Source organism: Lepidochelys kempii, chromosome 3 (genome assembly GCF_965140265.1).
Source record: "Lepidochelys kempii isolate rLepKem1 chromosome 3, rLepKem1.hap2, whole genome shotgun sequence".
In the NCBI taxonomy this organism is placed as follows: domain Eukaryota; kingdom Metazoa; phylum Chordata; order Testudines; family Cheloniidae; genus Lepidochelys; species Lepidochelys kempii.
Genome location: NC_133258.1, coordinates 114,987,794 through 115,010,959, shown reverse-complemented (window position 1 = coordinate 115,010,959; position 23,166 = coordinate 114,987,794). Strand labels below are relative to the sequence as shown.

General features: G+C 39.2%; 1 protein-coding gene across 11 annotated transcripts in view; it reads right to left on the bottom strand.

Annotated features, from left to right (window-relative positions):
- The window catches only part of ESR1 (estrogen receptor 1), a 258,838-nt gene that overhangs the window by 122,371 nt on the left and 113,301 nt on the right, over positions 1 to 23,166 (bottom strand). For all 11 annotated transcript variants that reach the window (XM_073337674.1, XM_073337671.1, XM_073337679.1 and 8 more), the window contains 2 exons: positions 22,157 to 22,347; positions 1,717 to 1,833 (listed from right to left, as the gene is read on the bottom strand). In XM_073337674.1, the coding sequence (XP_073193775.1) occupies positions 1,717 to 1,833; positions 22,157 to 22,347 (308 nt within the window). The remainder of the gene's footprint in view (positions 1 to 1,716; positions 1,834 to 22,156; positions 22,348 to 23,166) is intronic.

Genomic DNA, 23,166 nt, shown 5'->3' with positions numbered 1-23,166 from the left:
GTATGGAGCACGTTTTCAGAAGCCTTAAAAGAGCAACACTCCAACGTGGAAGCCACAGAACCCAAACCACCAAAAAGAAGAAGATCAATGTTCTGCTGATTCAGATGACGAAAACGAATGTGTATTGATCTGCTCTGCTTTGGATCGTTATTGAGCAGAATCCATCATCAGCATGGACGCATGTCCTCTGGAATGGTAGTTGAAGCATGAAGGGACATGAATCTTTAGTGCATCTGGTATGTAAATATCTTGCAATGCTGGCTACAACAGTGCCATGTGAACGCCTGTTCTCACTTTCAGGTGACATTGTAAACAAGGAGCAGGCAGCATTATCTCCTGCAAATTGTAACCACACTTATTTGTCTGAGCAATTGGCTGAAGTAGGACTGAGTGGATTTGTAGGCTCTAAAGTTTTACATTGTTTTATTTTTGAATGCAGTTATTTTTTGTACATAATTCTAATTTATAAAAGTTCAACTTTCATGATAAAGAGATTGCACTACAGTACTTGTATTAGGTGACTTGAAAAATACTATTTTTCTACAGTGCAAATATTTATAGTCAAAAATATAAAGTGAGCACTGTACACTTTGTATTCTGTGTTGTAACTGAAATCAATGTATTTGAAAATATAGAAAACATCCAAAAATATTTAAGTGGTATTCTATTGTTTAACAATGCAATCACTCACATGATTAATCGCAATTAATTTTTTTTATCTCTGCCTGTCCCCTCCCCTTGCTTTCTGTCTGTTTCTTTAACAAAAAGGAGTGGTAATTTAAAGGAGGGAGAGAAGACGTCTACTGGGGAAATGCTCAAAACTCACTATTAAAACATCCCAAAGGTCTCTTGGAAAGAACCTTTGCTCTGAGAACAGTATAATAAAGGTTATTTGATGGCAGTGTCCTCTATTTATAAAAAATTTTCCTCTAAACATTAATCATCAGATATCTCTAGTACAATCAGTTTTGGGATGTGCAGCAACCACTGTTGACATCTAAGGCGAATTCTTCTCTCACACCAGTGTAACTCCAGTGTCTCAATGTAATTACTTGTGATTTAGCTCAGTGTATCTGAGATGAGAATCAGGTCCTGAATATTTCAATACTGGAAAAGGAAATTAATTCAGGTGCATTGTGTGCCGTTGCAAGGTGCTAGAACAGCTCTGAAGGTGGCAACCCTTTATAAATCCACAGAAGTAGTGCAGTAAGAGCAGCAGTACTGCAAGTTTCTCCAAAGTACCTCATCAATATGTTTCATACCTGACCTAGATACAAGATAATTAACAGTCTGTTCCCATACAAGTCTTGGCCTACCCTCAGAAACAGTCCACAAGATGGCAATAACGATTCTGCGTTTTACTATGTGGATACCTGTCCACTGGGACCTGAACTGAGACCATCAATGTGTTTCACAGAGCGCTGAATGGCATATTGCAGAAAAACAAACATTTAGGACTGGATTTCACTCATGATAGCCTGCGGCCAGACAAATCCACTTGTGAGGAAACAAATTTTAAAATATTAGGGGTGAAATCCTATTCACACTGAAGTCAATGGCTACATTTCCATGGACTTCAATTCAGCCAGGATATCACCCTCATTTACTCATGGTTGGGATTTTTTGGCCAACAACAGTTGTCTTTGCTTAATTGTGTTGGTTGTCCAGTTAAGCAGCCATCAGTGCTAAAAAGTGTGTTTGTTGTTGTGTACGTACCACCTTTCATCATTCCCACTTCATAGCACTTCCGCAGCCGGCAGGCCTGACAGCTCTTTCTCCTGTTCTTGTCGATGGTGCACTGGTTAGTAGCAGGACACATGTAGTCATTGTGCCCTGTAAAGCCAGAGGAAAAATATAAAAGTAGAATTAAAGAAAAATAGACAATCCCTTAACAGTATTTTCCAGAGTTCCTGTAATACTTTATCTTAAATTTCTCATTGAGTATTTTTCATGACCACTCTAATCATAAGAAATTTGATAACTTTCCCTAAACAAGCATATTAGGTGTATACTTGTGCTTTATTAATGGATGTGCTGGTGGTAGCGGCTCTATAGTGAAGACAGAATTTATACTTCCATTGCAAGTTCCATTTTCAGTATCCTATAGTGAAGTAGTGTTAGAAATATGTCAAAACACTTACTTAATAAAAAGAATGGACATCACAATTCTAATAGTCAAAGCAGAGGACGGATGGCAGGATTTCTGTGTTCCATTAACCAGCTCTACCACTGGACTTGAGGCAATTTGGGAAAGTAACTTTATGCCTCAAGTTTAGTCATCTGGAATATAGGTGAAATTATCTACCTACCTCCCACACAGGTCTGTTGGGAGGATTAGGTAACTGATTGTGAAGTACTGTAAAGGTCCTTGGAATAGAAAGGACCATAGAATATTTTTAGCACCCACTACACTTTTGGGCAGTGAAAAAAATACATGAAATCATAAAAACATAATATAGAAGTGACAAATATAAATCAACTAATTGCATTTCATATCTAGGTGGGCTTCAACTTGAGTTACACATTTTAAAAGTGGCAATGTTTAGAGTATTCCAGCAGTAGTGCCTTTTCACTGTGAGCCCCACTACATTTGAAACCGGTTGATGACAGTTACCCTATAGTCAGGTCTGCCACAATAGACACTAATACTTTCAATAGGCTTATTATCTATTCCTAGTAAGATGCATTACATTTATGCACAAGGATTTTTCTTGTCTCACCTATTTAAAAAAAACAACAAAAACACACCACACATACCACCTACAACCATCCAGTTATAGAGAAAGTTTGCAGAGGATGGAAAAACATTGTCAAACAGATCTTTATTTTTCCCAACTAAACAGGACAAGGTACAGCACAGAATGAAACAATTTTACTGCAGAACTGTTTGTTCCTTATTCAGGTCAGAGAGCAGTCTGAGGTAGAGTGGGGTGGGGGCTTGACAGAGGCCTTGGTCTCATCAAACCCTCTATCCTTGATTATACATTAGAAAATACAGAATAAAAACGGCTATCAGATTGCACCAAGAACATCTGCTGTTTTATGCTGCATAATTGGGATCCAATCAAAATCAGCTGCAGAACTGGTGACTTGCTAATATGCTAACAGCAGACCACACACTGCCTGAAATAGGCATATTAATTATTAGAATTAATATTATTTATAAGCCCTGGCTAATAGAGTGGTGTGACTAGAACAACCTGAATCTGCAGGCTGTGCTCCAGGACTGAGCTCAAGAAATATATTTCAGAGATACTACCTCAATCTAAGCAAACCCATTTTAAATATTTTCCACTTCCTTCTAGTATTATACAGTGTGTTCTGTATCTGATTCAAAACATTTCACATGTAAAAAAGTCAAGCTGGAAAAAGAGCAGTTCCAACCACATAAAGATGTGGTATTTATTAGTAATAAGTAAAGTAACATTTAAAAGAATCTTGTTAAAACAGCAGTAACAAAAAAACCCAAAACACACACCACTGTAAATCTTGTCCCCATTCCTCAGTCTCAGTTTATAAACCAAATGTGAGAGCTCTGAAATGGAGGAGAGGGTGTAAGCACACCCCTTATTGTGAGTTGTTACTGCTTATCTTGACGGTTAAAGATCCTGACTTTGCTCCTATAGCAGTCAACAGATTAAACTCACATCAAGACCAAGAGCAGGACCTAGCCCTTCAACTTAATGACATACTTGACTTTAAGAAGGGAGGTGGTAGTTCCATTGAGATCAAAGTTAACATATGCCCAAGTGTTTTGTTGAATTGAGGCCTAAATAGTTAGCTTTCCTATTGTACATGTTTTTAGAGATATCATGGGTTTACATGGCTATGTTTTTAAAAGTCTGCCTTATTAATTTTGTAGAAGAGTATTCAGTATATTTTACAGCACCTAAAGCTGTACTAGGCACCCTACAGAACAGTTTACAAAAGCTGGTCCCTTCTGCAAAGAGCTTGCATTCCACTTACAGAGGTGAAACCACATGCAAAGGCAACGAACATTTGGGAGGGTGGGTTTGAGGAAGCAGAATGGCAATAGCAACGAGACCAAGGTGATTCAGTTTAGGCCAAAATGGTTCTCTCTCATGATCAGAGACTATTTCTTGTTGTTCACGCTGTATGAAAAAGACATTAAAACACTTCTGTTGTGGACGGTGCTCTCTTAAGCGTCATCAAAAAGAGAAGTGTCAAGTGTCCAAGTCCAGGCCCATTGCACTTCTAAAAAAGACTTGCGTTGTACAGTCCCTATGAGGGGCCCTCCTCATAGACAAAGGCCCTGACCCTACCAATGATTCCATCTGGGTGGATAGCAAGGATGCAGATAGTGCAAATGGTAATAGTGGTTGTGTAAGTGGACACTTCTCCACAAGAAGTTTGATTGAGATCAGTTCATTTCACATAGGCTAGTAAACAGTCATCAGATGGTACCACCTTTCAGTCACTGGGACTTAAACTACTGGCCTATCCTAATATTGTTCTGTGAGCACTCCCACAAAAAATTTAATTTCTAATTTGATGGATGACTTTCATTTCACTTCAGTCAAGGAAAATAAGAATCTATCCCAGAAATGATGAACTTAAAAGTATGTTTCATTTAATTAGCGTAGTAACCACAAAAACCTAAACTGAAACCAATGTAGATTTCAGTACAGCAGCACAAGGTTTCAGACACTTTGTATAATTAGATGCCACCACCTTCTGTCCTGTAACACTCTCACATACAATTTATAGTCACTAGAATTATAAGACACACACCGTTACAATATAAACTGATTGCAGTGACTAAATATTCATTCTGCTAATTTCAGCCAGGTGTTCATTTTAAATGTTGCTATTTCAGGCATTCATCCCAGTTGTATCAGGATAGTAGGTTCTAGGGTACTGCATTGGTGATATAAAGCTATTCTATGGACCCATCTCGACAGCCACACCAGTAGTATTTCATTAGTACAGCTCAAAAGATAAAACGTGGAGTTTCTCTAAGGCAAACAGGCTGGGGTTGAGGCTAAAGTTTTGCCAGGCAAAACCCTAGAAGAATCTCCTCAAATGTTCAGAGTGAGATTTATATTTGTTGTCTTGACTTAGAAATAAAGGAGAATCCTTGGAAAGGTGGTGAGGTTTAGACACTAGTCCAGAGTGTACACACATCACGTCGAATGACAGTTGGGAACTGCCAGTTCACATCTGTCTCCAAAGTTTCTTTAGTGTCTCCCAACCACTTCCTGACAGTCCCCACTAAATAAAAGGTCACACCTACCTCCCTGACAACTGCTCATTGTGTCCCCAAATACCAGACAATAACCAAAATTGTGTATGTCTATAATATGAACTGAAGGCCCCTGAACTTTGGAGGAAATGCTGAATCACTTTTTAAATATAATCTAAAAAGCTGCTTATTGTATGTAAGATGAAGTTTTTAATATGTGGTAAAGGGCCTCTGGTATCGTATACATTCATTATTTTCTTTTCATCCAATGAGCAATTGAGTTTCACTTTGTGGCCTTTCAGGGGAGAATACAAAGACACTGATGAATGACTTAGAAAGAAAGATCAAAATCTAAAAAGTACTATTGTAATTTATACATGTCTTTGCTTTATAGTTTCACTCCAAGAAACAAATTGGGATAGTCAGCTGCAGTAACATGAAGCCAAAAAAAAAAATATTCAAAGTCAGCATTTGAGCAATTTCAGACCAGTTGCTAAGTCATAAAATAGGTTTGACATCCAGACCTCCTTTATAAGGCTGAACTGAAGTTGATAGAGCTAGAACAATTTATACCAGCTGATGATCTGCCCAGTATTCTGAGAAGAGCAAGACAAGTCATACAAATCAATCCATTTCCTTGAAGGAAGAATGAAATTAGCCTTTGCAAGTTTGAGGGTTCAAATTAAAATTCTAAGCTCTTCTCTGGATCAGCCATCTTTTTCTTCTGGCTCCTTGGTAGTATTGAAATACAAAAGTAGTGAATTCAAGTTTTCAGGGGATTCACTAATCAGCTACACTCCTCCCCACCAGCAAACTTTAGAGCCTCTTTCTCATCTTAATGACAGGATCCACAGTAGCAGCCATGTTAGTCTGTATTCACAAAAAGAAAAAGGAGGACTTGTGGCACCTTAGAGACTAACAAATTTATCTGAGCATAAGCTTTCGTGATCTGATGAAGTGAGCTGTAGCTCACGAAAGCTTATGCTCAGATAAATATTAGTCTAAGGTGCCACAAGTACTCCTTTTCTTCTCATCTTAGCTATCTTCAAAAAAAAAAAAAAAAGGCGGGTGGGGGGGGGAAGAGATGTTGATGGAGCAAGATAGGCTGACTGAGAAGAGGGAAGTTTCCTATCTACATAAACCTCAGCATTGCTTAGCATAGAACAGGGTATGCGAACGCAGATCAAAGTTGACCCAAAACTGATTTTGAGTACTTTTGGGCTTTCATTTGAATATTTTACAGAGCTTCAATTTTGAGGTTTAAAAGGGAGGAAATGCAACAGTGAAACTGATCATACAGGATTTAATTTCTCAATCGCAGAGTAATGTGTGTGTGTCACTCTGACAGACAGAATGTCTGTTGAGTCACTGTGAAGTGATGAAAACAGCTACAAGTGTGGCTCAGAGCTCTTTATTTAGATTACTACCAGGTTCAATCACTGGATTTGCAGTATGTTACCATCCAGTTTTTATATTCTCAGCAAGTTTGTTTTTACTAATTACACCCATGTGGTGTACAGATACAGTAAGGCACATATCTGCATCATGCCAGAAGTCCTAGTCCAGAGGTAACCCAACCAATCTTAATTCTACAGCTAATTTATATGCAACAACAATCTCATTGGTTGTAATGAAGTAGACTCGACAGACTGGATTGTGTGGCTCAGCTGCCACACCCATGTAACATCATGGGCTTTCAGCTACTAATGTATATTAAGTGCTGCCCCCCATGTGCCAAATTTTGTAGGTCACTTTCAAATTCCAGTGAAACCATCTCCATGTTCAGAAAGGCCTCCAAGTCTGAACAATCCTATGTCTTCAATAAGATTTGACTTGAACTAACGAGATTCCTCTCTGCCTTTCACCTCTCCTTCTGCCAATCCAGTTACCCAGACAAATTGAAGCAAGAGATTTGGAGAGCACACATTGCACAAGAACTGGTGTGGACGCAATTTGCTGTTATCTGTACTATTTCATAATCATTAAGCACAGAAGTCTGTAAAGAATGACACAAAAAGCAAAGCATTACTTTAGAAATGCATCTGATTATTTTCTATTATAGCAGATCAGTGGAGAGTTTTTCCACCAGCCTCTGAGCCCAAACCTTAAAATGGCTTTTTTTTTTAACTTAGAGATTATATAACAGAATGAGAAAAAGACAAGAGCATTGTTTGTGCATTAAAATTCCTCCCCACCCCAATGTGCATCTTTTCAATTTTAGACAAGATAATAAAAGCAGCATGTTTTTTCCAGATGACTTTAAAATAAGACTCCAGTCCACTTGACTGTGGCAGATCCCAATCTCTGAAGAAGTCTGGCTAGGAACTGACATTTTCTTTCAGTATCTCTCTATTTGATAAATCACAATTGTTTTAAATGTCTGGCCCTTGATCAAACCAACAGCTGTATTAAAGAAAAAAAATGGATGCATCACTCGCCACCATCTCTCTCATTGTGATCACTCCAGAGACAAGTAAGTAAGTATTTTCAATGATACTCCCTATGGCTCAGAAACAAAGTTAGAGCTACACAATCATGTAGGTCCTGATGCTGGGCATGGCCTATTATTTCTAGAACTTTTGAATGACACTTGACATCTCTATCCTCTTAAACTACCTGTGTATGAATAATAGTATTTTTCCCCATTCTAACACTTCATAGCCAACATGGGGATACAAACTAAAAATCAATTAAGTGCTTCTTGACCCCCCCACAAAAAAAATTCAGTCAGCTGCTCCCAAGCAGAAAACAAACATATCTAATTTAATTTCATATATAGCTTCTATTGTTGGATCATCATAAGATACATAAGTTTGGCTAAATCTTAGGTAATTATAGGATCTTGATTGCTGTAGTATCTGAATACCTCAATGTTTAATGTATTTATCCCTGAGAGATAGGGAAGTGTTCTATTACCCCCATTTTAGAGATGAGAAACTGAGGCAGGCAGGCTAAGCAATGATTGAGAGAATTTTCAATGTAATTAACAGACATCAGTGGTCACTGCTGTTTTTAACAAAGGGAGTTCCCAGCAATGGAGGTTTGCTTAACTGAAGTTGTACTGTAGTTACCTAATATTTTTGTTTAAATACTTTAATAGAAAGCCCATCCTACTTATTCAGCATTTTCTCTGTAAAATAAAACCAGCTGCAATTATTCTTATACCTATTAATCTAAACCAATACCCCCTATGTCTACTTTGCCCAATTAAATTAAAATAAAGAAGAGTCAAAGATTTTAAAACTCAAAAGGGACCATTAAGATACCTAGCGGAATCTCCAGCATAACACAGGCCATAAAATTTCACCCATTAATTCCTCCAGTAGACGGAATTATTCTTCCCGAATATGTAACTGAACACCCTTGAGCCCAATAATTTGTAGCTGAATTACAGCAAATTGTTTAGAAAGTTGTACAGTCTTGATTCAAATCAAAGTAATAATGAATTGCCAGTTCTGTTGGTACATTGTTTCAATGGTTAAATTATAAAAGTAAACTTGTTAAGTTTACATAGTAAACAACCCTTAGCTAGTTTAAATATTTCAATCAAGTTGTGTTAGTCTTCTCTGAAAGCTAAATGTCACCAGTTTCACAAGGGTCTTTTCATGGGTGAATCCCTCCCATACATTTATCATTTTAGTTATCCTATGATGCGCTCTCCAATTTGGCTAAAATGACTTTTTTGAAAAATAAATACAATCAAAACTGAACATTTGGACCAAATTCTGTTTTCCAGTACTCTGGCTTCAGTGGAGATTTCACTGATGCAGCTGAGTGTACAGTCTCAATCAATACTCCAATGCGCTATAAAGGTGTTTCTTTTCAGATAAAATTTCAGGTCTAATAGGCAAAGAACTTTGAATCTGTTTCTCCACTCTCCCAGATGTAAATCAAAAGTAACTCCACTGAGGCAGACAGAGTTGCTCTGAAGTAAAACTGATTTGATGAGAGTTAAGCCCTTTCAGCTCTTATTTTTCTAGTGAATATTTGTGCTGCTGAGATAGCACTGAGCATAACATGAGCTGGCATTGGGTACATTTAATATAACCTGCTATACCAGTTGTTGCTCATGATTCAGCAGCCACTTCAGAATGCTTTCCGTGGGCACTATTAAGATTGACAAGCTGATGTAGTAATACTGGTATTGAGCTAGGACACTCTGTTCAGCACACTCAATGAAAAAAAGCCAGCTACATGCTTATGAAATGATTAGATCAACACTTCATAAAAAATAGTGGTGGTGATCTTTTGAAATTCATAAATGGTCTTATAGCTGGATTTTCTACAGAGCACAAGCTAGGGGAAGCTAGGCACCCAAGTCACTGGGAGTTGGACACAACTCCCTTATGCGGTATGGAAAATCCCACCCTTAAGTCTTAAAGGCTGATTATGGTCTATTGCTTAGAGCTGGGGTCTGAAAGTCAAGCGTTTGGATTCAACTACTGTAAATTACTGTTTGACCTCCAGTAAGTCACTCAGCCCTCTCAGTCTCAGTTTATCCTTGTAACATCTAAATTTACAAAAATGAACTAATCCTGACAACTCCCTAAAGCACTCAGAAATCCTCATATTTACATGGTTAATATGAAGAGATTAATTGCATTTATTTAATGGATTTAAATGCATGGTTTTCTCAGCCCGGAATTAAGTCTGGAAGTGCAGTGTGGTGTGTGAAACATGTCATTTGTGGTGTCTTTCCAACTAAAGAATCAAATATACCTTGAAGGAGGAAACAGGAAATATTAAATTAGAGACTTTAATTTTCAATTCCTGGTTAGCAAGGTCTAGGAATTCTGCCCAAGAAGTGTGTACAGCTTCAGAGTAGTAAACAGAAAAACCTCATCACTCAACACAAATTTATGTGATCAGATAATAAGTAGAATTCTCCTCGTGTTAGTGAAATATGTTGTCCAAGTGAATACAAAATTTTGAAAGAAACAAATTAGAGATGCACTAGCATTGGCTGCTCTTCCAAAAGTTCCCAAGCAAAGCTATGCTTGTGTAGAGCAGAGAAAGGAAACTCTTATAGCTAAAAAAAGGGACTGAGAATCTCCTGAATTTTATTCCAGGTTCTGTCAACTGACATAACTCGTGTGCCTAGCTTATCGGTCCACAACATGGGCATAACACCACTTATGGTTCATATATCACTAATGTAGGTAAGGCTTACTTCATTCATGCTTGTAAAATGAAGTCAGATACTCAGATGGAAGGCACTATAGAAATGTAAAGTATTATTGTTAGTGTACATTACACTGTCCTCTGCGGAGTACTCTCAATATTTATTATAGGCAACAACTGACTTCAAACCATCAAAATACCTCCAGTGACATTATGCTCCTGAAGCCTTCACAACTTGATAGGTCACTTGTAGCCTGCTGATTTCTGACCTGCCACTCTTTTCTTACAAAATTCAGTTCTGTAGCAGTGATTGGCTAGACACAGCGCAGCACTGTGTTGGAGCTGAAGGAGATTAAAATTACCAACTGGAAGAAAAATTACCCAATTAATATATTCCTTTTATTTGCAGTTCACCTCATTTAAATAGGTAATCAAATCAAAGCCATTCTTAAATTAATAACGCAGAGAAGAGACTACCCTGCAGACTGAAGAAATCAATATGACCTAGTAAGAGTTTTTCTAACAATTCACTTCTTTGTTTGCATTCTTTTCATTACATGTGAACTGATGTTTTTCCAATGTCTCTATGCATCATTAGTCATGTTAACTTTTATCAGTGTTATAGTTTTCATTGTATTATTATTTCCAACATCCAAGTGCTTAACTCAGAAGAGGATTCAGAATAATAAATTAGCTTCTAAGTAATGGCTTAGCATAGACATATCAACATCTGAGGAAATTAATGCACAGGTAACAAATTTTAATACTGAAGGGTATAGAGGGACCTATTTTACTTTATCCAAGGATATATGCTATCACTAGAAAAAGCTAATTTCAGTCTCTTCAGAATGAAAACTTTCACTACTGTAAAAAATGTGAGGAGTAATGAGGATATCAAGATTCTTGTTTTGACAATTAGAAAACAATAAGAAACTTAGAAAAGTGACTGGAAAGGACTGGGTAGACACACTGGTGACTGGGAGAGGTGTTTGGTTAGTGGATATAATCAATCATCATTAGATATTGAAAAGAAGGAAGCAGGTGATAGGAGCTGTCGTAGGGGCTTGTTTGACACAATACAGAACCTTCTGAAAGGTAGATGGGTGCTTTAAAATGTGGCTCTATTTGAAGTTGGCTAGCTCACCTTACTTCTCAGTCTTTGACACTGAGGAAACCTCATGAATCCAACATTCTAACTGCAGCATGAAAGATGATATTACTGTAAGTGGGTGATCTAGGGCTTAGTAACTAGCCAACAGAAGTGTATGGATTTATCTAAAATGCCTTAAGAAGTGGTAGAAATCAAGTGACTAGGAGCTAATGAAAGAGTTCTATTTAAGTAAAATGTATACTTTGTGGCAAGATTGAACACACATCGGTTCTAAGTGCAGCAAATCAGTTTCTTTGGATTTCTCAAGATCAAATGTATCACTAAATGAAACATTGTGCACTGAAGTGAAAGGACAGAACACTGATGAATATAAATTCTGTGAATGAGGCATTTCATAGTTAATCATAATTGAAACATTGGCACAACGGTTAGTTTCTGTCCCTGCTTCAGGCTTTTCAGCAGCATCTTCATTCAGAAGATATTTGTTTTCGCTTTTTTTGGGGTAGGTGGTGATTTCAAAGATCAAAGGGCAATGATTTGAATTTGATAAGTTGTAACCTTAAAATTCCGTCAAAGTAGCACAAAATACTAAATCAAGGAAGCAAAGCACTTCAACCTATAAGTAATTTAAATATTCAGGTCCACCGGTAGATGCTGTAAGTCAGGAAGAAAAAAAACCCAACACTATTGATATTTCAGCACAATGCTTAGCTGAAACTGAGAAATGAACTGATAAGGGATACAAGCATCCATCCATACCATGAGAAAAACACATTTCTATATAAAACTATTGATTCTATTTCATGAAATAGAATTGCAGAATATTGTATTTGGCTTGCTGAAGATGCAATCCAAGAATTCGGAGGACAAAAAAAACACAAGGCATTTGCCATTTGGGCAGACAAAGGATATAAAAATGAAAAGGTGAAAGAACTTCTCAAGTGCAAACATCCTAAAATTTTTGACACATGCATGTTGAATATACTATTTAAACCTTAGAGAAAGTAACATCATATACAGTCCCAAAACATGTTGCGGAAGTTCATAAATTCTTCTATAACTACCATCAGCCTCAAAGTTGTTTGACTGAAGGAGAATTGATGCCCTTGAATCCCAATGACATCTGTGTCTCTGCACTGAAATCACTACCCTAAAAATACTCATGTTTTCACTGAGCATAAGGAGGGTTTGATCAAAACAATTAAAAACAAGGGACTCCACAGAGAAACACTAAGTTTGCAAAAGCTACTGAAAGATGTTTCAGAAGGATTTGGAAGATTATAGACTAACAGCACTATCACAGTTCTAATTGCACCTTTGAGTGCATCTCCTCTTGATCACAAGTTTCTACCTGTCATCACTTGTCTCAGGATGGAATTACACAAAACTCTCGGACTGGTTTTGGCTGCATCCTCTAGTACTAACTTCAGTTTCCTCAGCAAGTCTGACTTAACATCAGGGCCTGAGGTTATGTTCCCTCTGGGGAAAAATGACCATGGTAATCAGCGACCAAACAGCTTCCTTAAAGCTAAAGTATCATTTAAAATAAATGCATTTCAGAAAAACATATCTGAGCAAAAAACAGATTGTGCATATCTCTAGCTTTCCCTATGGTTTATCATTCCATGGATCCAGCAAGGATTTTTTTTTTTTTTAAAGACTGTCTCTCACACGCTACTAGCAACTCACCCTCCTTTGTAGGAATAAAGACATTAACTGTTCAGGACCAACCAACCATGGACCATACATGGCACCCCAAAGTTAACCATTTTAATCAATACTACCGCTAACCAGAGCAGAATTACCTGTACTCTCAAGGGACTGAATTTCTGCCCCTCCACAGAATCTGATACCATATCAACATGTGGAGAACTAAAAGAATTTTGCCAACTCCACCTCAAAGAATTCTTTCACAACAATGACACCACCCCCCAAACAACCACCACACCCACACCAACAGTCATAAAAAAAAAAGAATCAACTGGGCACCCCACCACAGGTGAGACCACACTATCATTACATTGATTGCTTCACACAAAAATTTGACTGAGATCTTTAAACATCATGTCCACCACAATCTCTCCACCACAGAGAGGACAGCCATATAGTCCCTAAAAAGCCACCAGGTAGTGATCAAAGACAACAGGGGTTCTATCATAGCTCTCAACCATGAAGACTATATTAACAAGGCCAACAACCAACTCTGATACCACCTACTATAAAGAACTCACAAGACATGGCACCACAATTCACCCAAGAATTTAAGGATATCAAATCACTCCACAAACAACTCCAAGAGAAAGTCTACAACTTCATCACCCGTGATCTTACTCCAGAAACCATCTACATGCTTCCCAAGAAGCACAAAACAAGAGAAGCCAGGTAGACCCACCATATCCAGCCATGGCACTCTTTCTGAAGGAATATGAGGATTCATAGAAATCGTGCTCAAGTCACTCACCACACAAAATGGTCAGCTTCTGGCAGAATACAATCTGCTTGCTCGAGAAACTCCACAACATTAACAACCTCCCTCAGAACACCATCCTTGGCACCACAGTGTATAGGGAGAGGACATCCAATGTGCCTCACAATTACAGCATTACTGCCTGCCTCAAATATCTACAAGACAATGGACTACATTCAGATATCCACTCCATACTCATCCATTTCACCCTCGCTCATAACAATTTTACATTCAAACACTTTGTCCAGACCATGGGAACAGCTGTAGGTACTAGGATGGCTTCCCAACATGCCAATCTCTTCATGGACCACCTTGAGGAAGAATTTCTGGACAAATGCACTAAGAAACCAGTAATATACATTGATGCTATTTTCATCCTCTGGATAGATGACCTAAACTCCCTCACAGATTTCCACCACAGCTTCAACCACCACCTCCCATCCATCAACTCAGAGCCACTCCCACAACAGCATCAATTTCCTGTACACCAGACAGTTATATACAAGAAACCCACAGATCACCACACTTACCTTCACAGTTCCAGTATCTATAGCCACGCACTCAGATACCACAGAATATACTCCAAGGAGAAAAAGACTGGGATACACACTTTATAAACACTTAAAACTGTCTTTAAAAAACCCCACCCAGAAATACACACTCCACCAGAGAAGTAGATTCTATCATGGAAAGGGCCACCCAAATACACAGAGAACCTGTTTCAATACAGGGGTGGGGGGAAACCTCCAGCCTCACACAGCTAGTGTCACCTACAACCCTGTATGGGTTTCAGGGTGGAGTATCATTAAACAATTATAACCCACATTTGATGGGAACCACACCCTGAAATAAATCCTACTCAAATCCCCTCTTCTGGCCTTCAAACACCTCTCTTCCACAACCTCACCAAGCTCATCAGAAGCAAGCTCCTTACAGATCAGGATACCAACTCAAAGCAGCACTAGACCCTGCCAGAACAGATGCAAAACCTGCAGACATATCTCCACTGCTAGGAGGATCAATACCTCCCACAACACACCTTTCAAGATCCATGGGTCCTACACATGCCTATCACAAGTGTGGGGTACCTCAGTTCGTGCATTAAATTATTTCACCCACATAGTTGTTGGTGGGACAAACTGTCACTATGCATTCAGAAGAACCCACACAAAAGATGATGCACAAACACACCTTATCAACCATGGGTGAACACTTTTCAAAATGATCATTCCATATCTGGAGCTCTCAATCCCCATTCTCAAAGGAAATCTGCACAACACCTTCAAAAGACGAGCCTGGGAGCTTAAATTTTGCTAAACACTAAAAAGCATGGACTTAGACACTGGATTTATAGCTTATTACAACAAACTAACCCACTAGCCCCCCTTTTTTCTCCTTTGACTGCAGAGGTGTTAACGGGACACTGCACCTTGAATGGTCTTTCATAGTGTGTGAACTTCTTATGCTAAACAATCTGTTCCACCATGTATTTAGCTGTGACTCCAAGTACTTTCCCAGACCAGAAGAAAAACCAAGCACAAAAGCTTGTCTCTTTCACCAACAGCAGTTGACCCAATAAAAAATTGGGTCTAATACCCTGGGACCAACACCACCACCACGACAATGACTACTACAACAACGCCCTTTGATCTGTTATGTCCCAGCGTCATCATTCAAGTGTGGATGGGGGATGTTCTTATCTGTAGCCCCTGTTACTTTACTTCACACAATGCACAGTTAGTCCGTGGAATTCTTTGCCAGAGGATGTTGTGAAGGCCAAAACCATAACAGGGATTGAAAAAGAACTAGATAAATTCATGGAGGATAGCTTCATCAATGGTTATTAGCCAGGATGGGCAGGGATGGTGTCCCCCCACAGCCCCTTATTCAGCTAAAGGGATGCATTCATACAGGAAAATCTTAGACCCTCTATATGAAATAACTTCCACTTATTGACCAGTCACAGCGTCCATAAAATTGTTATAGCTTGATATTCAAAGCAGAATTACAGATTACACAGTAGTCCCACTTCCGTCACAAGCACTACTGCTGCACTGTCAGTGGAAATATGGCATGGCCTAATTATTAAAGAACTGGAATTACACATGGACAAAATCAAAATGATTAAGAGAATCTTCAGAAAATTTCTATAAACTTGCCATCATGTATAATCCTAAAAACAGTCACAGGGTGAGCTCAGAACAAGATGCTAAGACACATCTGATGGAACATAATCCTGAATTCCTTACTTCTTTCAGTATTTAAATTGTAACCTCCTTGGGGCAGGGACTTACTTTTTGGTCTATGTTGGTATAGGGCCTAGCACAATGGAGTCACGAACTGGGACGAGGTCTCATCTGTGCTACATCACATGCTCTTTATCGGCTGTTTTGTGTGTGGCCCAATCCTGTCGCATGCTCTAAGAAAGCTTACTGTATTAGGCCCCACAGACAAGATAGGTGGGGGGAAAAAAACACCTAGTTCAAGGATCCTGATGGATTTTAGGCACAGAGCTACTTAGAGTCATCAGGACTGAGGCAGCTTTGTGCCTGCCCAAGCAAACAAACTTAGTTGCTCAGGGAATTTAGGTATCTATGCTCAAACAACAGTTGAGAGGAGGTTTTGAAGATCCAGATTTTGGACTTAAGCATGTAAATTGGCAGTTAAGCACCTAAGTCTTTCTGTGGATCTAGCTCTTTGTCCAAGACTCAACATCTCAGATTCTGAAAACATTGGTAAAAAGTATATCAGCATCAAAGGGCAGGTACAATACAGCAGGTAGGACTGTGTGCGTGCTTGCCGGGGGGGGGGGGGAAGGGAGGAGGGGGTAAGGGTTGAGGAAAAACAAAAAAACTACTTTCAATTGTTTCATTTCCACCTAGCTCTATAACTGGTCAGAACATAGGAAAAGATATTAAAAAGTTTTAAAAAAAAAAGTTTCCATTTTTGTTGAAATTTTGGGATCAGCTCTATTAGTTAAATTGGAGACTTGATTGTGTTCTTACATTTTATGTTCGGAATTCCAAGCTTTTCATTAGGGATAATGCAAGTGTCTTTATGTTTGAAGAACAAATATACCTAGGAGGTAAATCACCTCTTTTATAAAAGAAGTGAGGGTGTTGACAGATCTGTTCAATGGTTCTTTTCTGGTTGGGAAAAAACCCAACTGTTCCAAAAGAATACCCTGATTACATTTTCCGTGGTCCCAGACTCGGGGGGGTGGGGGGGGAAAACAGAGGTTTAATCTTTATGCTCCAATATCATGGGAGCTATGCAAGAACAACTATTCTGATAATACTTATGATATTATCTTCAGTTGATGTTTATATCAGACCAATGCAATGGGCACACTGGAGAGTTACTGGGTACACAAACTTATTAAAAAATGTTTCTGCCTTCTTGGCTGCAGGATGATTTGTAGCTACTGTCAAAGAGGTTAAACAAGGAAATATAAGGAGGCGGCAGGCAATAATGAAATACCGGTGTGAGCGGTTCATGAACTCCTCTTGGACTAGCTGAAAATCCTGGAGTTAAGGTATTGTGACAGTAATATCTGCACCCCTCTTGTTAGGGATCTTTTGCTAGTGGAAAAGACGACATTGGAATTCCATTCTTGGCTCTCCCCACCCCCAACACAAAAGAAAAAAAACACAACAAAAAGAGTTACTACCAACCCTGAAAGTTTGCAGTTCAAACGTTTATTTCAACAGGGTCCAGCACTATCACTGGGCAGCTAAGTCAACAACTGATAAAGTCCCCTATCTCCTGCCAAAAGGTTCTCCTCCCTGTGGCCCAGAATGCATGACTGGTACATACAATCCATTCTCAGCTGCATGACTGAAATACTTCATTTCTTTGGGTTATCCCTGCAGTGCTAGAGACCCAGACGTCTGGGCGGTTTAAGAGACTAAGGAATGCTCATTCACATAGTCAGCAAGTTTTGTGTGTTTAGGAGCTTGGGGAGGGTGGGGGGAGAAGAGAAGAGAAGAACATACTCTGGTCTCAGCTTTTTCCTATCTAGCTGACCTTACTGTACAGCCTCATTTGTGACTAGAAATCTGAAATTTCAAATAATTTATAAAAACCTGCAGCTAAAGGGATAAAAGGAGGAAGCAGAAATTAATGAGGGGCAGGTGGAGGGGGGAGGTGAAGATGTGTGCACTTTGGGAGAAATTTTAAATTTAATCCTGCTAGGTTCTAGGCACCCTCAACTCGCACTGTAATCAGTGGAAGTGGAAGGGGCCCTATACCTCAGTCATGCACAGCACTTTGCGGGATCCAGCTCTGGGAAACCAAGAGTAATTCCTTCACCTCTTATGTCCTTGATGGCAAAGGAGTACAGCAATAAATAGTGGAGGAAAAAAAGAGGGAGGAGAAGAGGAGGGAGTTGTTCTATATAGGAGGCTGACAAAACAAACATGACATACCTACATGCAGTATGTGTCCACGTTTTCAAAAGGATGGAGAAGTTAGAGGGTTGGCAAAAATGCCCTACTCAAGGAACTCACTTGGTTTAGTTTTTGATAATCAAGAGGTGACTTGACTATGATTTAGAAGTACTTTCATGGGATATGAATTGTAGTTAAAGGGTTCGATAATCTAGCAGAGAAAGGCAAACAAGTACAAGTAGTTGGAAGTTAAGACAGACAAAAAAAAACACCACACACACCCCACAACACCACACACATGGCAATTTTTAAACAGAGGGTAAACTAGCCATTGGAGCAAAACTACCAAGAAAAGTTCATTTGATTTGTGGACTCCAAAACCTAGACTGGATGCTTTTCTGGAAGATGCGTTTGATTAAAACAATGTATTCAACTCAATAGAGGGACAACTGGGTGAAATTCTATGGCATGTGTTCTAAGAGGTCAGATTAAAATGATCTAATGTCCCTTTTGGCCTTAAATCTGTGAATAGAGAAGTACAATTTACTGTGGCTGTTTGTAATGCTAGAATAGCATTTTAGATAGGAAGTGACCTGGAAGGTAACGTTCTCCTATGGGAAAAGAAAGGCAAAAAACCCAAGTCTGTGGGTTCTGAAAAGCCTGAAGTGTGCTGGCAAACTTTGAAACTCAGCAACGTTTAAACAAGGTGCCGAGGTATTGAGGAGGGAGGAAATGGAAGAAACCAAATCTATGAATATCTTCAAGTCAAACAATTTTCCCTCCTTATTCTTATTAAAAAAAAGATAGAAAATAAATGGAACTGGTTTATAATTACAAGCATATGTATGTGTATGCACTTGCCAAGGAGGGTTTTTTCCTGAATTTAGAGCACAGTTCAACTCTTAGAAGCAGAAGTCACTAAATGGCTGTTCCTACAGAAGCACCTCCCTAGAGGTCTTAAAGAATTAGAAGCAGAAAATAAAATAGCTAAAACCTTTTTGAGCGCTCTGGACAACTCATTGCAGTTTGAGATATGCTCTCCTAATTGTGTCAGCCAGTGACCAATTTCTTTATTTAAAGGAATCGTAACGGTTTTAATAGATTATTCTAGTTCTATCATACCCTCAATCTGAAACATTTCTAATTATTCTGGCAGTGTGTGCCTGGTACAAGAACCACTCCTACCACACCTCTGGATTCAAGGTCAGTCAAACCAGCACATCCCTGCCCAAAAACGCCTACAGCCTGCATGCCTTTGAGGGGTAAAAACACCCTTACAATCACCAAGCCAGGCATGCAATGGATTGGTTATTTTATCTGGTTTGCTTTATTGTTAAATATTTGAGAATTTGTGAATAATAATCTTCAGAATAAACATCCCTATGTAACACTGAAATAGCATTTGTAATCAGGACAAACTGGCAAAAGGCTTAAAATCTAAAACTACAGGATGAACTTGACACTGCCATTAACTCATGCTGCTGTTGAATCAAAAAAATTAAACATACATGTTTTATAAGTGCAAAAAAGCACAAGAGCATCCAACTCTGGCTGTATTTTGAGCTTTCAGCTATTTGACATAAGAAAGTCATCCAAAGGCTGCAAAAACAATCTAAGCCATTCCGATCGCTGTGGGAAAAATACAAGCAGTTCACCATCACTATTTGGCCTTAATTTGCAATAGGTCTATCAGTCAGTATTTGAATTTGTGAATAAGTAAACAGATTAAAAACCTCAAGGATAACAGATCACAAAATGTGCTACGTTCATTTAATTGATATCTGTAACTCACTTATTTATAGTACTAATAATAAAAGCACTGAACATTTTGAAAGCAAAATTTTCACCTGATACCTCCTTGTAGCAGAGTTGCTATAGGGAGGTACAAAACCTTTGAGAAAAAAAGACCTATGCTGATGAATTAATTGGGTTCTGCTGTATTTTAAGTCCTTTCATTTAAATACAAAGAAATGAAAACAGATTAAAAAAAAGTGTTACAGTGTTTTAGACATGCACCCCATCTTTTCTACTGGAAACAAAGCATTTAGCACTTCACAGGATTAGGCTTGTGTGTGTTACAAAGTAGTGAAAAAGCTGCAAGAGTCTTCTGTGCTCACATATGAGCTGGAGGTAATGTATAGAGATCACCCAAGTTTCATACTTGGTTAGTTTGTATTCAGAAAGAAACAGGTGTTTCAACTTTTTCCCTACAGAAGTAAAACTCAGAGGCTAAGTATGGTTTTTAGCAAGTTTTAACTGCTTCTTACCTACATTTGGAGCTGAGCTGAATGAAATACCAAGCATCAAATGATTTGCCCAAGACCACAGAATCAGTTGTGTGACAAAGTTCCTCCTCTGCCTTGGTGGGTCCTGAGCTTATTGGTGGATTTGCTTGCCTCAGAGGTTCACAGCAGTCCTCAGTTTGGCCACTTTTGCTAGTGACTCAAACCAGCTGTTCACTCAGCTAACCTCATCACTGGCCAGCATAAGGAGACAGAAGGAGAACAAACCCTGCAGTCTCTGCTGATCTACCTAGTGGGTCGGGGGACAGACCAGGGACCTTCCCCTCTGGTGGAACCTACAGTCCAGGACAACTCCTCCTGTATCCAATAGGGAGTTGGAGGGAGAATGGGGGGGAACCCAGACCTGTCCTCTACTTTGGGTTCCAGCCCAGGGCCCTGTGGATCACAGCGGTCTACAGTGTTTCTTGTAGTGGTCACACAACTGTTACAATTCCCTGGGCTACTTCCCCATGGCCTCCTCCCAACACCTTCTTTATCCTCACCATAAGACCTTCCTCCTGCCAGAAAGCATTTGTATTCCTCAGTCCTCCAGCAGCACGCCCTTTCTCTCAGCTCCTTGCATGCCCCCCACTGACTGAAGTGAGGTCCTTTTTAAGCCAGGTGTCCTAATTAGCCTGCCTGCCTTAATTGGTTCCAGCAAGTTCCTGATTGTTCTGGAACCACCCTGTTACCTTACCCAGGGAAAAAGGACCTGCTTAATCTGGAGCTTATATATCTGCCTATCACTTCCTGTAGCCATCTGGCCTGACCCTGTCACAGTTGCCCAACACACACTGTGAACCCAGGATAGGTTTAGCTACCAGATTTCAGTTTTACTTCTGCCAGGCGTACTCTGTTCCACAGGGTTTTACCTAGACAGTGCAGTTTTTGGGTCAGTTTTCTGTGACAGAATGCCGTACCTCCCTGTGTGATACTAAGTGACAAGGCACAGCAACAGCCATGAAAGAAAAAGACATGAGGGTGACTCTTCTCACCTCACCCCCATCCTAACTGCTTGCAGGACACAATATGTTTTGAAAAGGAAACCTCTTATTGAGTTTGCATTCAAAGAAGTGATGTCCTTAAGTTTTGCCTTGAGCTGAACTATCTTGCTAATCTAGCACTTGATTTATAATAAATCAATGAGCAAGAATTAAGCTGCACTCCGACAGGGAATTCACAAGAAAAAGGCTGTTTCAGATAAGGAATATTTACATAAAGAGCTGTGCAGAGTATATGTGCAAAGGGAAGACGGGAGGAGGGAAGAAAACAACCCAGCAGTGTTGAATAGGATTCGGCATAGAGTTTTATTTTAAAATTAGATTCCTCTCCAGTGCCATGATGAGACATACACAAACCCAAGGATAGAAAGGAGAAGTGTTTTGTTTTTTTAAATCTTGGACTAAACCAATTACAATGTTATTAGTAAACAGGATCATAAATGCATGTGGGTGAGCATGTGGTTGTCAGCTTATGAATGATTCCTGGAGAACAAAACATCATCTATCTATAGTCTCCATACCATCACAAATACACACAATTCCCTAGGAACAAGGAACTTACTATATTTCCACAAGTTATTACCTTGAATGCTTCTTTTGAAGAAGGCCTTACAGCCCTCGCAAGACCAGACTCCATAATGGTAGCCTGAAGCATAGTCATTGCACACAGCACAGTAACGGGTTTCTTTGGTGGATTCCATGGACAGGCTGCCCTTTTCACTGGTGCTGGACATCCTCTCCCTGCTCCCTTGTCGCCGGTTATCCGAGCTTGGCCTGTAAAATGAACATTCAGTGAGTTTATTGACATTAAAAAGTCTCATTCCAGCTGCTGAGTTACTTTAATATTACTTTTACATGTAAACAATTGCCACAGGCATGTTATATGATCATAAAGAGGAAAGGAGGAAAAGGAATAGAAGTGACCTGTGGGATTGCAAATGGAAGGGAATGTGGTCAGTGACACACTGTTGAGATGTGGTTCAATATTTATATAGTGGAGACAAGACTGCTTTGAGAAATGGAATGCAACTGGCTGAGACAGAATTACTAAAAATTTAATATATTACTTACCAAAAATAAAATTTAATTTTCAATTCTTGAACAGATGTCAGTTATCTTACCAGGATCACAGGACTTTGTCCTAGCCAGTTACACTGTGTTTCTGAATCTAACAAGTTGGACCTTCCTCCAGGTTTTACTTTTAGGTGTGACATGTCCTCTACCCCACTTTGAGTGCAGCAGGATTCCCGTTGTTTTTTTTTTGTTTTGTTTTGTTTTTAAATTAATGAGGCATGTGGCACAAACAGCAACTTCAAGCTCCTAGCCAAAACACCAACAATTTTCCAAAGATTCCTACTCTCAAATGCCATCTTTCATCTAGCTAAAATTACTCCGCAACATCGGCTGCCACTCCTCCCAAGTATGCATACCAGACAAAACTTCCCAGAAGCATTTCCACACCACTCCCAAATGCTGCCACCCATACCTGTCAAAACTCTTATGCCTGCCATGCCCAAATTAAATTGGTATTCAACTGCTTAGAAAAGATATCACTTATAGAAATATAGGGCATTGTCATGATAGCCTATTCTA